Genomic DNA, 18,545 nt, shown 5'->3' with positions numbered 1-18,545 from the left:
CCAGATGTGAAACCTTGCTCACGGTGCCTAGAGGGATGTTGGCTATACCTCACTGATGATACCTTACACGGTTGAAATGATTGTCTGGGGTTGCTGTATCTCTTGTGTAGATACAAAGAAGCATGCATTGAGAGTAAGCAGCTTCACAATGATGTTTATAGCACACCTCAGCAAGCGACCTTCTTATTGTCACTCATAAATAGTGGCACATCTTTTCATAACACCTCTATAAATTTCCTCCATTTCAGCACCAAGGTCTTAAAGACCTACGATTCTTTGAAATGACTCTACTGGACTGCTCATTACTGTACACTTGCTAAGTGGTATATTAATTATGTTTTTCTAATTATGTCCTAACATATAATTATGCAATATTTATCATTCAAGTTGGAGGTATTGGAAAATGAATCTGAAATCTGTAAAGGGAATAATAAGCACCACCTGCTAACTTGACCATCACAACATTTTGAGTTTAAAATAACTGAGCACTGACAGAGGAAGCTTTGCAGAATAGAACGTCTAGTGTAATTGTGCATGTAAGTGTTCATAGATATATATATTCAGAAGAAAGGCAAAGTATATTTTTACTAATGGAAAAAAAATAGCAATATGTGGCTATATTGGCTAATTCTGGCCTCACAGATGCTTGAGCTGGGGTGATTTTTTTTTTTTTTTTTTATTCCTGCCATTAAAACTGAATTGACAATTACTGTGACCAGGTTCTACTAGATTTTTATTTTATGAATCCTACATTTCCTAATGAACTTATGTTTTCACAACGATGCGCTAAAAGCAATTGTACAAAAAAAAAAGTACATCCGCTAATAGAGTTCTTTACATACTAGGTTGGAAACTACTTAATCTTCATGCCAAGAAGAATACCTTAAGAGTAAGCACCATCACAAGGATGTGCATAACAGAACTCAGTAAGCAAAATTCTTATTGTTGCTAATAAACAGTGGCGCATCTTTACACAACATTCTGATATATTTCATCAAGCGACCTTTTAAAGACTTACAATTCTTTGAAGTGACTATTGGACAACTCAGGTTTGCGCACTTACCAAGAGGTATTTTAACTTGTGTTTCCTCCAGATCTTCTATTCCCTTTCAAAATCTATTTTTATTTGCTTCCACTTTCCTAAAATATTATGTGCTGATATTGAACACTGAGGTTACTACATTGAAAAACAGATGTTCTCACTGTATTCTGTAAAATGGAATACCAGACTTAATTAAAAAAAAAAAAAGGTTTTGGAGTACTAAATGTGATGATTTTCCTGAATTATAAATGTGTATGGGTGGGACCAGTCTGATATGATTCAGATATGTTCTCTCTGTAATGGCACTAGATGAGCTAAAACCAGCTTAAGTCTGAGCGGGGACCCACCAAAGGGCAGGCTAATTGAGGTGTTGTCTGTTCTCACCTCTCTTGCTACTTGTTTTTCTCTCCTTAAGTTTAAAGGGGAATCCAGATATGAAACCTTGCTCACGGTGCCTAGAGGGATGTTGGCTATACCTCACTGATGATACCTTACACGGTTGAAATGATTGTCTGGGGTTGCTGTATCTCTTGTGTAGATACAAAGAAGCATGCATTGAGAGTAAGCAGCTTCACAATGATGTTTATAGCACACCTCAGCAAGCGACCTTCTTATTGTCACTCATAAATAGTGGCACATCTTTTCATAACACCTCTATAAATTTCCTCCATTTCAGCACCAAGGTCTTAAAGACCTACGATTCTTTGAAATGACTCTACTGGACTGCTCATTACTGTACACTTGCTAAGTGGTATATTAATTATGTTTTTCTAATTATGTCCTAACATATAATTATGCAATATTTATCATTCAAGTTGGAGGTATTGGAAAATGAATCTGAAATCTGTAAAGGGAATAATAAGCACCACCTGCTAACTTGACCATCACAACATTTTGAGTTTAAAATAACTGAGCACTGACAGAGGAAGCTTTGCAGAATAGAACGTCTAGTGTAATTGTGCATGTAAGTGTTCATAGATATATATATTCAGAAGAAAGGCAAAGTATATTTTTACTAATGGAAAAAAAATAGCAATATGTGGCTATATTGGCTAATTCTGGCCTCACAGATGCTTGAGCTGGGGTGATTTTTTTTTTTTTTTTTTTATTCCTGCCATTAAAACTGAATTGACAATTACTGTGACCAGGTTCTACTAGATTTTTATTTTTTGAATCCTACATTTCCTAATGAACTTATGTTTTCACAACGATGCGCTAAAAGCAATTGTACAAAAAAAAAGTACATCCGCTAATAGAGTTCTTTACATACTAGGTTGGAAACTACTTAATCTTCATGCCAAGAAGAATACCTTAAGAGTAAGCACCATCACAAGGATGTGCATAACAGAACTCAGTAAGCAAAATTCTTATTGTTGCTAATAAACAGTGGCGCATCTTTACACAACATTCTGATATATTTCATCAAGCGACCTTTTAAAGACTTACAATTCTTTGAAGTGACTATTGGACAACTCAGGATTGCGCACTTACCAAGAGGTATTTTAACTTGTGTTTCTTCCAGATCTTCTATTCCCTTTCAAAATCTATTTTTATTTGCTTCCACTTTCCTAAAATATTATGTGTTGATATTGAACACTGAGGTTACTACATTGAAAAACAGATGTTCTCACTGTATTCTGTAAAATGGAATACCAGACTTAATTAAAAAAAAAAAGGTTTTGGAGTACTAAATGTGATGATTTTCCTGAATTATAAATGTGTATGGGTGGGACCAGTCTGATATGATTCAGATATGTTCTCTCTGTAATGGCACTAGATGAGCTAAAACCAGCTTAAGTCTGAGCGGGGACCCACCAAAGGGCAGGCTAATTGAGGTGTTGTCTGTTCTCATCTCTCTTGCTACTTGTTTTTCTCCCCTTAAGTTTAAAGGGGAATCCAGACGTGAAACCTTGCTCACGGTGCCTAGAGGGATGTTGGCTTTACCTCACTGATGATACCTTACAAGGTTGAAATGATTGTCTGGGGTTGCTGTATCTCTCGTGCAGAGAGAACTTGCTGGCATTTCGGATCTGGACTGCCCGTACGGGTGAGACCAGTCTCATATGCTTCAGAGATGTTCTCTCTGTAATGGCACTAGATGAGCTAAAACCAGCTTGAGATCTGTGTGGGGACCCACCAAAGGGCAGGCTAATTGAGCTGTTGTCCGTTCTGTTCTCACCTCTCTTGCTACTTGTTTTTCTCTCCTTAAGTTTAAAGGGCAATCCAGACGTGAACCCCTTGCTCACAGTGCCTAGAGGGATATTGGCTATACCTCACTGATGATACCTTACAAGGTTGAAATGATTGTCTGGGGTTGCTCTATCTCTCGTGCAGAGGGAACTTTCTGGCATTTCGGATCTGGACTGCCCATATGGGTAAAACCAGTCTGATATGCTTCAGATATGTTCTCTCTGTAATGGCACTAGATGAGCTAAAACCATCTTGAGATCTGAGCGGGGACCCACCGAAGGGCAGGCTAATTGAGCTATTGTCCGTTCTCACCTCTCTTGCTACTTGTTTTTCTCTCTATAAAAGCGTATTTATACTACATCAGACTAGGTCGCAAAGTATTAAGCAATGTGGTTTAATATTTGCAAATATACCAGGTAGAATTGTGATCACCCCAATATAATGAAGAATAGTAATAAGAAAAAATTACTCAAGGTGACAATAGCAAATGCAGAGATACTAAAATATATGTCAGAATAGCAAACAGTTAATTTTGTAGAAGAAACTTCAAGTTTCACTTAAAGATTACTCACGGCAAAAATTATTATGGTAAGAAGAACCGTTTGATACAATGGGTTGTACTTCTGGTGGATATTTAAGGAAATAGCTATGGCCACTAGAAAATGTTGCTTCATTTTAATGCTATGGAATGCAAAAAATAATTTTATTTTTAAGTCGTGCTGACGATTATACACCTTTGCAATAAATATTCAACGGATCCTGATCAAGCACAGATCCATTACAATACAGAGTGTAGGTCGGATAGCTTAGCATGGACTGTGTTCTGTGTAATGTCCCAGAATGCATGCATTGGCACTGTAGCTTACTGTCAACACTGAAATGCATCTGTATACTTTCCAAGCCATGAAAACTTTTATTACAAAGCTTTTCTTTCTTTCCATTTACTCCTGTAAACAAAAGTGACTTGTTTGTGGGCCTCTTTATATTTCTGTAAAGATGTTTTAAGCACCTACGGCTTCCCTATTTATGTTTTTCAATAAAAAAAAAATAAGCGAGAAGTAATGGTGCATAAAACATAAGTTTATATATCTATGTATATAGGTAGTAAAAGTTGCAATACGCTAAGGTGTAGTAATCTGCACTGTCATACCCAAAGGGCACAGTATATAGGTCTTATCCATCTGTTTGTACATACAATAAAAAGCTATAAAAAAAATACAAATTATGTGCTAAAACATATAAATATGCAATATTTATCTTTCAAGTTGGAGGGATTGGCAAATGAATCTGAAACCTGTAAAGGAAATCATGTGCGCCAACTGTAATCTTCACCATCGTGACATTTTGAGTTTGGGTTAACCGAACATCGATGGAGGAAATGATGTAGGCTAGAACGTCAGGTGTAATTGTGCATGTACTTTTTCAGAGTTATATCATATGGTCTGAAGAAGAACGGTGAACAAAGTCTACTTTTACAAATATAAAAAACATAGCAATATGTAGCTAGATTGGCTAAACCAGTCCCCACAGATGCCTTTGAAAAATATGTTCAGGCTTTAAATTGATGTCCAAGCATCCTGGGAACAGTACTTAAAAATAAAACTCATTAAAGGTGATTTTTTGGATCCCTGCCTTTAAAACTCCATTGACAATTACTGTCACAAGATTCTACTATGTTTCTATTTTTTGCATTCTATACTTCCTAATTAATTTATGTTTTACAATGATGCCCTAAAGGCAATCATGCAAAGAAATAAAAAAAAAAGTACATGCGCTATTACCATTCTTTACAAACTAGGTGAACAAAAGTTAAGTAAGGCGATCTATCACACTAATTCTCTAGCACCTCTAGTATTTAAGTGTATCCCAAATTTAACATGATTGTGCTCAAAGTGCTTACTGTCTATAATTCTGTTAATTACTATTAATATCTTTATAAATGACCAGCTCCAGCACATAACGCAATACTGTAGGGACAATCACGCAAAAGAGTGCTTTTCAAGATATCGGGGAAAACACAATAAAATTTTGTTTTTAGAACTAAATTGCTAAAATGATTTAAAGACTTGTAACCTACTAAAATAAAAAAAATAAAGAAAAATAAAAAAATAAAGAACAGCATTGGCGGCAAGGATGTATAAAAGTGTTACTGTAGAAAAAAAAAGTAGTTTTGTTTTTATAATACTAGTGATAGGAAATTTGTATAACAAGCTTCCTGGAACTACATACGTGATCTAAGGGTTTATTTACTAAGCGCTTAGTGTCTAGCAGTCTATTTAAAATGTAGGCCGAAAGTACCAATGAGGGAAATACCCAACATGACTGAATGATTCTGCGATAAGGGACAGAGATATGTTCCTAAAAGTGACACATTTTGTTAAATGACATTAATTTATTAGATTTCCGAGTCATTCACTTCTGCCGCTGACTGTACCATGTACAAAAAGTCAAAGTAGCATTAGGAAAGTATGACGCAGTTGTGGTCCTTTTCGAACCCATGTAAAACGTCATGTAGAAATATTTATATACACAATAAGGGTTGGATTCTGTTATATGAGATAAGCTTATTTCCCATAGATGTCAATGGGAGAACTGTTATTATGTTACCAAAGTTTATCCATTCTAATAGAGTCCAGACCTTTTATGAGCGCAGAGGACAAAGGAAAATAACAATGGAATTAAGGGTTGTTTTGTTACAAACATCTACTATAATTGATCCTTGTACTCTTGCATTTATATTGCAATAAAAAAAAGTGAAAATAGAGAAAAGAAAATATTAATAACCATGGCTGGTTCAGAATTTTGGAAATTGTAGTCGGAGAGTCAATATTGGGCCTCACTGTACATTTGTACGAGTTAACGAAGTAGAACAATGAAGTTCGAATATAATTTGAACATTTTTACATTAAATACATATATTTTTATAAAACCAGTAAATCGAATGTGACTACTTAGTGTCTACTTAGATAACCTTTTTGTGCTTCCATGATTTATGTTCCTGAGTCATACAACAAACATAGCAACACAGCATCAATTTACAGTAAAAGGAGGTATTGTAAAAAAAATAATAAAAAAAAAATCTGTACTTACAGTATTTCCAGATCACGCAAGGCTCGGAAAGTCCCATCTTCGATACAGCTGATCTGGTTGTAATCCAGCTGCCTGTGAAACAGATTAGGAGGAGGTTGAACTTTAAACAGAGGAATAGCAGTTCATTTAAGCATTTGAAAGAATCCTTAATGATCTAACAGGCTAGGCCGCATTAACGCAACACATTTCACAGACACGCTGCTCTGCCTTGCTGTGTCACTAGACTAGCTCATTGCTGCAGACGAATTCCACTTTTTATGTTTGCTCCTGACCGTCTGCAGAAACGGTAGCTCTGAGAAAAAGCTCTAGTAAATAATAAGTGCACCTTATATGAAATGCCAAAGGAATGCAATTTCATTACATCAAGTAAAGCTATCCATTAAAAGCTCTCAGCGTCATCTCGCTGAAACAATTTCATTAAGGTAAAGGACGGTAAATCACTTAATGTCACACGCATCCCCTCAGTGACCTAACAAAATCCATTTATCAGAGGAGCCAGCTGCATGTTAATTTTTACGATCTTTGGCAAGAAAAGGAAAGAAGCAATTCGTGTATAATGTGGGTGGCTTTAGCTCAATTCCCTGTACTTTTTGTGGCCATGCGTCTGAGTCCATGGCATGGCTGTTGTGGCATTTGTATTTTTTTTTTTTTAATGTGCACAGCCTACAAGCTCCACAATCACAACAACCTTATGTAATAGCGAGGATGATTAGACTAGCCCTTTTAGCAGAATCGTAATTTGAAATTCAGTTTGAATTCACTTTCTGACAGTTCAGATACAAATTATATTATTTTCCTCCTTTACGATAAAGAATTCTAAGGGAAGCCATGTTGGAGTAATGTAACTACACCTGTTTGAAAACACACACGATTATTTCTCTGTAGCACTCAAATCTGGTTTTAAAAAACAAAACATTAGCCGTTTCAAAATTTCGTTAAATATCTTTGGAAGAAATTTGCTTGTGCTGACAGACCCTATATATAAAATAAGCATAAAGTTGATCTTGCTGTAGAAGATGTTAAAATGTGGTCTTGAGGAACTAGTACGTTGTTCTGTATTACTTGGGCCCCGGTGGTAAATATGAACAGCTGCACACAAACAGATATATTTTATGGAACCAAAGCATCAATAAATAGGATCAGTAAGTTTATCATATAATATTTACTACATCTAATGATTTCCAGATATAACTGAAAACTATCCCAAGTCAATAATCATATATCAGGAGTTTAGTGAATTCTCTCAAAGGATATGTTTTTTTTTTTTTTTTTTTAATTTATTAAACACTGAATTATGCTGAATTGAAAACCAAATTTCCAATTAAATACCAGAATGGTGGAGTTGAAAAAAAATAGAATTCAGTGCATTTTACAAATTGCAATTCGGTTTTATATTTGTCCAATTTTGCTGCTTTGTAAATGAACCAACGTATTTCTGAACATCTCAAATAAACAAAAGCTCCATAGACGAGAATACCTTAACGGTGCACATAAACCATTCAATGTAGAATATCATCTGGAGCAAGGATAAGCAACCTTGTTGTCTTCCAGATGTTGTGGACTGTATTTCCTCTAATGGTTTGCCAGCTTTATAGCTGTAAGATCATAATAGAAGATGTAGTCCACACTATATGGAGTGCTGAAGGTTGCCTACCCCTAATCTAAAGCTACTCTTTCCAGCATTCACTAATAAAGCATTTTGTCTAGTAATCAAAACAAGTATCGTCTTGTTAGATTTGGTAGATTTTTGCCTAAGTCTAATACGACAGTCAAGCTGCTTCTGTTGTTACATGACTTTAAAACATTAATCGGCCCTTGCCCTAAGTCCTAAAGACTTATTAATAAGATACTAAATAGTGGATAGTTGACAAGGTATGTTATGGTGGAGATACATGACCATGTCCCCTCTCCCCAATGCTTACTCATGGTGAGGCCATTGAGGTGGACCACCGTTCAGATGTGTCACAACCGGATAGCTAACAGCTCAATGCTGGCTTTGGACCTTTTATGTTTTTTTTTTTTTACAATAGACCTGGTTCTGATGGCCTGCTATTTGACAGACAAAATTGCTGCGAAGAAGCTTTACTTAACAACAATATTTAAGTCAGTGATGTTTTTCACATCTTCGGCTATTACCAGCGTTAACCTCCTTGACGCAGCCAGCATAAACCGATCTGAAACAAATACTTTGAAAAGTAGAAAACAGTCATGACACGTAGGCGTTTAGCAGACATATACCACTGTCCAAACAAGCTCCAAAAATATATACGAATTAAACAAAAATTCTAAGAATAAAAAAATATAAAATACTCCCGACAGAAGCCTTAACCCTTTGAACACCACATGCCAAATTGCAGCTGGAAGTAAGGAATGCAGAAATCAATTTTACACTCTGCAGGCGACTGAAGACAATTTCTACCCTTTTAGTCACCAGATGCTAATGTAGCATTGGACATCCTGCCCTAAACATGTGATTCTATTCCTGATAATCCCTTTTTCAAGGAAGTGTCATATTATATGAATTATATATGGTGGGCCCCATTATATAGTTTGAATGAGTGATATCAATATATTCCTACTGGTAAACCCTCTCTGAACAAATTAAATAAGAAGCTACGCTATGTCCGGAACGGTTGAATTGTTCACAATATGCATTTATCAGCCCCAAATGTTGAGAAATTCACTCGGTACAAATGTGTTTTCTACAGAGGAAAATGTATGTACAAAAATATGTAAATATGTATATTAAACCCCTCCTGACTGCCACCACCAGGATATGCTTGTGAAGATTCTGCATTTTATTTTTACAAAGTAAAATTTTACAACATGTACTAAAGAAATATATTGTTTATATATTGTGTATTAATATTGTTTTTGTTATTTTATTGTATCCTATTGCATCAATGCAATGTTTTGTGAACCCACGACATACTTGTAAACAAGAAAAATCCAAATGTATTCTTCCTGGTAAAATATTTTTATAAAAATATAAATAGTAAAACAGTAGCATTTCTACCAACTTAACCCATTAATCATGCTGTATGAAGTTGACCCATGTGAGGTCACTGTTAGTGTATTTCTCCGAATCTTAAAAGCTTCCATGCCATCAACTTGAATATCAGCCCTTTAGATGATTACAAACAACACCCCGTGGGATTGCTCAAATCAATCTAAAGAGAGCAGAAAAGCCCTCACAATTCTAACTGGTGTCCCAAGGGCGACCCTGCAATTACTTAAAGGGAAAGTATACACCACAATTAAGTTAGACATTATGACCTTTTTTTAAAAAAAAGTGTCTAATGCCCCCGACCTTTTTTCCTTTGAATTCGTTCTGCAAATATCCTTTATTTGAGTTTGCTAATGGGTGTATAGAATGTATGAAAGCATAGTATCAGTAATCTGTGACTTTAAATCAGATATTCCTAATTGCATGTTCAGATAAGTAGGGGCAGTTGCAGTGGACAAAGACAAAACTCCAGCTGCTTCAGACCTGCAACTGCAAAGGATCTTGGGAGTCGTAGTTCCACATCAGCTGGAGTTCCACTCTCCAGTCACCCTTACCCTATAAGATTTTCCTGTCAGTGAAATATTAAACAAAATCGATAACTTAGAACTCTATAAATAAGTCATATAGTTTAATTTACACAGAAAAGGTTATTCGAGCCATTCTTGCTGTGCAACTGCCACTCAACACAATGGGAGCAAGGCCAACAGTCAGTGCATTTACATCCTTTTTTGACTGATGAATAACTTTATATAGTTTGTTTTCTTGCTTCACTATAAGTCTTTCAAAGCACTCCCTACCTATCCCTCAGTACAAACATAGCATTGTAATTATGGTAAAAGATTACAGATGTAAATGCTTGGTATTTATAGTTTAGACTGCATAAGGACAAAAGGAACATTATATAAATTCTCTCAACAAGACTTTCCTTCATCACTGCAATGCGTGGAATTAGGAAACGCAACATCCTGCTAAAAAGGCTCTCCAATTTTCTAGATTAATTTCTGCCTGGCAATTAAGTAAATTACCTTTTTATGAAAGTGATAATATAGATGTACAGCACCATACTTTAACCTCTCGAGCTATCGATCAAAGTCGTTTAAATTGCACAGTGGCATGAAATGTTCCTTTTAATACAACAGCAAAGAGAAATTGCTCCCAGACAAATTGCCAAAATCTTTTACTGCCGTCAAATTTGCCTAATGCAGTGTGTAGGTTAATCTGTAAAAGGCTGAGCTGTATGTATCCCCATCTCTTATTATCCTTTGCTGTCAAAATTTAAATCATTGCTGAGTCTGACGATTCAGCTCTCACTCAGGAAAAATCATTGAAGAGAATCCCACACCCAGAAACCCCTGTTACTGCCAACAGATGCTGGTCAGTGCTTTATATATTTAAAAGGGCTCATATGAGATACAATGCTTTTGCCTAATTTCACATGTCCATTATCTCTCCTTAGCCATTAACCCTTAAAGAGCAGTTTATATTATGTGTGTGTGTGTGTGTGTGTGTATGTGTGTGTATGTGTGTGTTTTAGGGTTTTAATTTTTTTCCCTCTATTAGTCAATTCTCACTTGCTCTGTGAATAAAATCAACATTTAATTGCTATCCCCTAACAATCGATCATCTTTTTTCCCCATCAATCATTAAATAATATCAATATTGTATCACTGCATGACAATGCAGACGATCTTGTAGCAGAATGAAAGCAAATAACTGCAACAATGCTCCAACATCAAGCAGAAAGAAAAAAAGTCCTCTGACCCACCGATGAATAGAAAGTTCTGCCTTATGAAGAACAATATAATAACAAGCTCAAAGCATTTAACCTGGAAGGGTAGACTGAACTTTTTTCAAGTATGTTCTGGGATTTAGATGTTATCATTACCCAGCTCAAAAGATAATCATTTTATCAGCTGCATACAATACTAATTTGCCTTTTTCAGAGATCGAATCTGATACCCCACCTTGACCCGTACTATCTCACCAGCTTTCACATCATACTGCTGTAATTAATTGTATGTTATTATGCTGTCCGAATTATTTACACACTAGTATTAGGATGGAATTTTACATATGCCATTACGATGTTTGAATGATTGGAACATTTTCTATACTGCCAGAATTATCCATATATATAAATGCTACTGGAATTATTCTTACATATAGCCAGAATTATTAATATGCTTCGACAATTAGCATTACATTAATATTCTTTCGGAATTAGCAGTATGGTGCTTGTCTAACTATCCTTAAACTAATTTGCTGATGGGATTAGTACATGAATATGGTGCTGGAATTAGCAGCACAATAAAATAGTGATGCAATTATTCCATTGCTAATATACTGTCTGAATGAGCAATAAATTAATCAATGCCATAATTATTACTACATCGTATGGCTATTCAGGGTGGGATATAATGAGCTTGGGAACTGGAATCCCTAACGTGACCAATTGGATAGAGAAATTGTCATAAACGTTTGGTAGTGACAGGTTCAGCAAGTTGGCTAACTGTTAAATCCCAGTGGACAATGACAAGTGTCCGCAGCTGAATCTAATTTACTGAGTAGTAAACCTTAATAATTTCCCCCAAAATGCTTTTTGAATTTTTGTTAATCTAAATCCTTTAGTGAGCAAACCCCCTACAATGGGTGTAGACATTTTTCTCTGACTTGCAATACTTATTGTACTTACTTTTCCTGCATATTGATCTGTTGGACTGATGATCATTAATATTATCCACTGAATAGTGCCCTTGGCGATTTCAGTTAATTATCTGAATATGAATATATGTTATGTTTTGTTTGTTTTCAACTGCTTATACAATACATTTACATTTTGTAACTGTCTCGTTAAAAGTCCTTTCTACTTTGGTATTAGACTAATGAGGAAATGTCACTTCTTGGAAAGTGACAGTACATTAATTCCTCACCCAAGTGTAGCGCATCTGACTGTGATCAATGTCATCAGTCAATGATGATCCCAGTGCAGTCACATGTACTAAAGCACCAGGTAGGAAACTGCCATAGTAATGCATGGGCACTCACAATACCTTCCTTAGTCTGATACTATCTTCTGATTTATTTAAAAGCAGGATCTAGTAACTGTAAAGTGGACCTGTTAAAACAACTATACTGATAACATACTGACATGCATGCTATCTCAGCCAATGCAACAATAAATCTAACTGCAACTAACTGTGATACCACCCAATGTACGAACACACGGACAACGTTTCTCCTTAAAGCTCTATTCGGGAGACTCTGCATAAGACCTACAGGGTTATTCTCTAAAGTGAGAATTTAAAGAGAATTCAAAATGAATTTTAAATTAAAAGCCAAAATAGCTGAATTGGAAAAATTGTCTAAGTCAGTTACACTACCAAATTGGCTACTTTTGCCTTATTTAATTCATTTTGAATTCTCACATTAGTAAATAACCCTGTTAAAGGAAAGAGAAAAAAAATCTAACTGGTACCAGGAGTAGTTATGGTGCATAAGATGTTGCTTTAAGAGATACTCTGTACTCTGTATCTCTTAAAGCAACATCTTATGCACCATAACTACTCCTGGTACCAGTTTGATTTGATGTAATATTTTTCTCTTCTCTATACTCTGGCTTTTTAGTGGCGGCCTATGTTACCAGTCGAGTAGTAATAAATTATTGCAAGTATTGTCTATTCTTACCTGAGGATTTTATTCTCCAGTAAAACCTACAATAAGTCTCCAGCCAGACTTATTGTAGGTTTTACTGCCCCTTTAAGTATGTGGTCATTCTCCACTGACTTTCCTTAAAAAGCATTACAGTAACCGAGCCATCCAGGCACATTAAGAATTTACTATTTCAATTAGCCTGAAAAACGTCGCTACAGTTTCACACATTTTACTACTGGAAAAACGTTATAAAACAATACATCAGAGAGAGAATAGGTCACCACGAGCCTTAGTAAAGGTCACAGTACCTGGGTAATGCCATGCAGATAATGTTATGCAATGTTTTCAGCACTGACATCATCTATCTGCCTTGCTCTGCTTGATGGCAAAGTATTATCAATAAAGGCTCATGCTTTACACTAATGCTGGTTGTTCATTTACACCCCTCAGTTGCCAGTTTATGACCTAACTCTACCATTATTATTATTATTATCGCCATTTATATAGTGCCAACAGATTCCGTAGCGCTTTACAATAAAGGGGGGGGGGATTGAACTATAAACATATAGGACAATTACAAGAAAACTTACAGGAACGATAGGATGAAGAGGACACTGCTCAAACGAGCTTACAGTCTACAGTCCATGACTCAGTTCTAATAATTAGGACTTTAGTAGCTATATTACAGTTTAGCATGTTTACTTGCTCCTAGCCCATACAATAAATGTGTATGCCATTTTGCTGGCTGAGGGTAAAAGGAGTTGCAGATCAATAACAGCTGAAGGATACACATTGGTCAAACTGGTGATCATTTATAGATAACATCGTTATCACGAGTAAAAAGGGATCAAGGCTGTATGAAGGTTATTTTCCTAATTAAATATGCTGTGTCTCAACTGAAGCTTGTCCTCTGCCCACCTACTATTTTCCTGATTCAAAAATGTGATCTATTCACTAAACAGTGTGTTTTGTTGAGATGATAAGCAACTTGCAAAAGTCCGTTCAAAGTAGCAGAATCGGACAAAAATATGAAATGAGTTGGAATTTTTTTACAAATTGGCTATTTTTGATTGGCTATTTTTGCCTAAATTTTGCTCAAACAATAAAGGAAAAATTTTAAATAAAATAATACAAAACACTGCAATTAATAGGATATTTTTTCCTTCTTTTTTTTTTTAAATGACTGGGCTAGCTTTTTATTTGCTATAAATGTTCGTGTTTAGTGAACTAAAAACAATTATGTAAAAATGCTCACGAAATGCTCTCATATAGCTTTTACAATTTTTTTTATTTATTTATGATTTATCCATATGTGTCATGTACATACAACAACAACAGTAGAAAAGTCATACATTGACACGTTAGAAATGTAGCAAGGATACAAGAGGAAAATAAATAATAAAATAAGGATTACCATAAAACTTTTTCCATACATGTATACATGGAATCAACAGTACATCAAACATACCGTATATACTCGAGTAAAAGCCGACCCGTATATAAGCCGAGGCCCCTAATTTTACCCCAAAAAACTGGGAAAACGTATTGACTCGAGTATAAGACTAGGGTGGGAAATGCAGCAGCTACTGGTAAATTTCTAAATAAAATTAGATCCTAAAAAAATTATGTTAATTGAATATTTATTTATAGTGTGTGTTTATAATGAATGCAGTGTGTGTGAATGAATGCAGTGTGTGTATGAATGCAGTGTGTGTGTATGAGTGCAGTGTGCGTGTGTGAGTGCAGTGTGAGTGCATGAGTGCATTGTGTGTGCATGAGTGCAGTGTGTGTGCATGAGTGCAGTGTGTGTGTATGAGTGCAGTGTGTGTGTATGAGTGCAGTGTGTGTGTATGAGTGCAGGGTGTGTGTATGAGTGCAGTGTGTGTGTATGAGTGCAGTGTGTGTATGAGTGCAGTGTGTGTATGAATGCAATGTGTGTGTATGAATGCAGTGTGTATGAATGCAGTGTGTGTGTATGAATCCAGTGTGTGTGTGAGTGCAGTGTGTGTGTGAGTGCTGTGTGTGTATATGAATGAAGTGTGAGTGTGTGATGCAGTGTGTGTTTGTGTATGTGTTGGTGGGGGGTGGACATTTTGATTATTGTTATTTTATTAAGTATTATTTTAATCATTTTTTTGTTCTATTATTATTTATTTTTAAATTATTATTTTAATATTTTTTTATTATTATTTTTATTTTATAAATATTATTTTATTTTATTATTTTATTTTATTAATATTTATTTTTTTCGTCCCCCCTCCCTGCTTGATACATGGCAGGGAGGGGGGCTCTCCTTCCCTGGTGGTCCAGTGGCATTGGCAATTCAGTGGGGAGGGGGCTGGCAGAGCTGTTACTTACCTCTCCTGCAGCTCCTGTCAGCTCCCTCCTCCTCCGCGCTGGTCTGGTCAGCTCCCCTGTCAGCTCACACTGTAAGTCTCGCGAGAGCCGCACTATGACCCCGCGGCTCTCGCGAGACTTACACTGGGAGCTGACAGAGGTGCTAAACGGACCGGCGCGGAGGAGAAGGGAGCTGACAGGAGCTGCAGGAGAGGTAAGTAAACGCTCTGCAGCCCCCACAGCCCCAGTCTGTATTATGGCAATGTAAATTGCCATAATACAGACACTGCCTCGAGTATAAGACGAGTTGGGGGTTTTCAGCACAAAAAATGTGCTGAAAAACTCAGCTTAAACTCGAGTATATACGGTACATAGTAGTATATTCACAGACATACTATATAACAAGATCCTTGTAAATGTTGGGGTTCAACCTCCCTCTTTTCCCCATTAGTCTATGTCCCAATTTCTCATCCTCCCTCCCTCCTCTGTCCTTATACTTGAGCCATGGCTCCCAGCTCCTATCTGGCGATAATCTTTGTGCCCTACGGGTTGTAGCTATAAGTTCATAGTTGCAATGTAGATTGAGTTTTTTTCAATGTCTTCTTCTGTTAAACTAGGACTTTCCTTCTGCTTTCAATGTAATGCTATGAGGCTTCTCGTGACCAAAGATATTTGAGAAACTAGAATTTGTGCTGGTAGTGGAATCGTTTTAGGGAACTTCAACAGAAAACATACAGCTGGGTCGAAAAAGGATGCAATTCACATTCATTTCAACCAACAGATGGGCATACTTTTCCCATAGGAGTGCTAACCTTGGTGCAATCTGTTAAGTAATTCCTGATGGACTTTAATATGGCTATAGTAGCAAGTTAAAGTGGTGAAAAGTGATTGGGTTTAGACATGCTTGGGATAGGCAAAAGGCAGCAGGCTATCCTAGACTTAAGATATCTTAAGATCTTATCTGCCATCACATTCTATGTTTATTTTTTTCTATGTCTTTCCTGAAGAAGGAGAGGTTTGGGCTTTCAGCTCCAACTTGGATGTACAGTCGCAGTGGAGTGAATGGAGCAACTTGAAGACCTGTCTTCTTGGTTTTTAGTTTTTTTTTGCCTTTATGCTGAACATGTCACAAGTATGGTGAGTCTTAGACTCCGGTGTCAGATTTAATGTTAGTTAGAGTAGTCTAGCTTAAAAAAAACATACAGTGAACGCCACTATACAGGATAGCTTCAGGCACACGCATCTATCTCCATCACTTGCCAGGCCAGCCCCTATAACAGCTTTTGATTGCACAGAATAAAAAATGCACAAGGGTGTAAGTGGCTTAAACCGCACAAGAAAACCAGAGCAGCTTTATTTACCATTCTCTGAATTGTATTGAATGAAAATTGGAATGTCAAAATTCAGGCAAATTCTGATTTTAATATGCTACTATTGGACGTTTAGTTAAGAAACACTACATATCTACAAGTGTGCATAGCACAGAAATGCACATTTTAAATCTCAAAATTGTGTATATTTATTATTACAGCATTAATATATTTAGTTAGCACAAAACTAGTAATTATTATGATCTGTTTATTCCTTCGTAATCTTGCAAGCACACCCCTCTCTACAAGACGTCCAATACCCCAATTTGTCTCTGCCTGTCAAAACTGACTTTCTAAATATCCTTTAAGATAATTAAGAAGCACTCCGAATAGTATTTGCTGAGTGTACAAATATAAGATATATAATAGTATACAACGTTAAAATGCTTACAGCTGTTTAGTTAAATGATTTTCTAAATTGTTATAAATATAATTGGTGTAAACAGAAGCACTAGGTAAAAGTGTGTGTGTGTGCGTGTGTGTGTGTGTGCGTTTGTGTGTGTGTGTACATGCATTTGTGTGTGTGTGTGCACGCGTGCGTGTGTTTGTGCACACATGCGTTCTAAGCTTGCCTGGGAGACTAAAAAATTTCTGAAGCACTCTAAATGTAAAACATCTTTAAAAAAACTGTGTATTATAGAATAACATTAGTACAATCACTAAATAAGAAAAGAATCAGATAGTTTACTTCAAAATCATTCTACTGCCACTTTTGAGAAATCCTTATTGTCAATATCTGAAGCTATTTACTAAATGATTATAAATCAGACAGCAAGTCAGGAAGGCTATAAGTAAAGATGATGGAGTAGTATGTCAGACCGCAGTCAGGCAATGGATAAGGATTATAAATGGATCAATATATCACTATTATACTCTGTCCTTGGTACAATTCTATATTTGCAGTCATGTCTCTAGCATTAGGGCACAGCAGTTCGATGTGAGTTGAGGAAGAAGAATGAAGACAGATGAAGAAATCTCTATGATATGTGCATCTTTTTACGCATCCGTGCCTTTTGTGTGCATACAATCCACAAAACAAATATCCTATTTCATGCTGACGGGATGCTGTGTGTATCAGGTTAACAGCACTCGGACACTAATAGGTATGTGTCTCATTGTAGCAATATATTTTAGCAGGTTTGATGGTTTCTGGAACACATGACTGTAAACTCACAGGGTCCGTACAATGCTTCTCTACCGAGAAAACAACAGAGAAGCCCCTGTAATTAAATAGGTGGCTCTCGATGAGAGAGAGAAATAGATAAATTCATGAGATGTGTACACAGAGAAAGGCAGACCGGTTATGGAACACACTGCAGTTAAATGTAAACAGAGGGAAAGACGGAGACTTGGAGAAAACAAGGTAAAAAGACGTAAACATGCAGAATCACAGGTGTGCATATGCACAGACATACACAAATGTTCAAATATGCTTAAAGCAAAAGCTTTTGTTTACTTTCAGTAAACTAAGGGTAAATCTCTAAAAGCCATAGTTCTTTGAGACCAAGTTCTATGCAGGTTTTCACCTCAAAGGCTTCTATCACAACATCTCAGATATTATCTAATGAAGGGAGATATGAATAACCTCTACAGCATTTTAGCAAAATAAGTCAAGGATATACAGATGGACTTATTTTCCTGTTTCATGTATTACCGATGTAACATTCAGATTTTCCTTGATTAAAGACTTTACTGTCTCCCTATAAAGGTGTTTATAGCTAAAATCATCAGAATTGATCCCTGTAGCTTTACTCCCTGAACATGTTAATGTCATCATAAGCTACAGTTTTTGACAGACTCCATTACACTCACCATACACACCACAATGTTTTGACTTAGCAAACTAATCCAGATGACA

The 18,545-nt window shown here is 36.1% G+C and overlaps 1 protein-coding gene across 9 annotated transcripts in view; it reads right to left on the bottom strand.

The window, feature by feature from the left end:
• Nucleotides 1-18,545, bottom strand: part of SLIT2 (slit guidance ligand 2) — a 233,067-nt gene that overhangs the window by 73,081 nt on the left and 141,441 nt on the right. For all 9 annotated transcript variants that reach the window (XM_063457821.1, XM_063457823.1, XM_063457825.1 and 6 more), the window contains exon 6: nt 6,323-6,394. In XM_063457821.1, the coding sequence (XP_063313891.1) occupies nt 6,323-6,394 (72 nt within the window). The remainder of the gene's footprint in view (nt 1-6,322; nt 6,395-18,545) is intronic.

This window comes from Pelobates fuscus, chromosome 6, assembly GCF_036172605.1.
Source record: "Pelobates fuscus isolate aPelFus1 chromosome 6, aPelFus1.pri, whole genome shotgun sequence".
Taxonomy (NCBI): domain Eukaryota; kingdom Metazoa; phylum Chordata; class Amphibia; order Anura; family Pelobatidae; genus Pelobates; species Pelobates fuscus.
The sequence above is the reverse complement of the archived record's forward strand: the minus strand, read 5'-3'. Positions and strand labels throughout refer to the sequence as shown.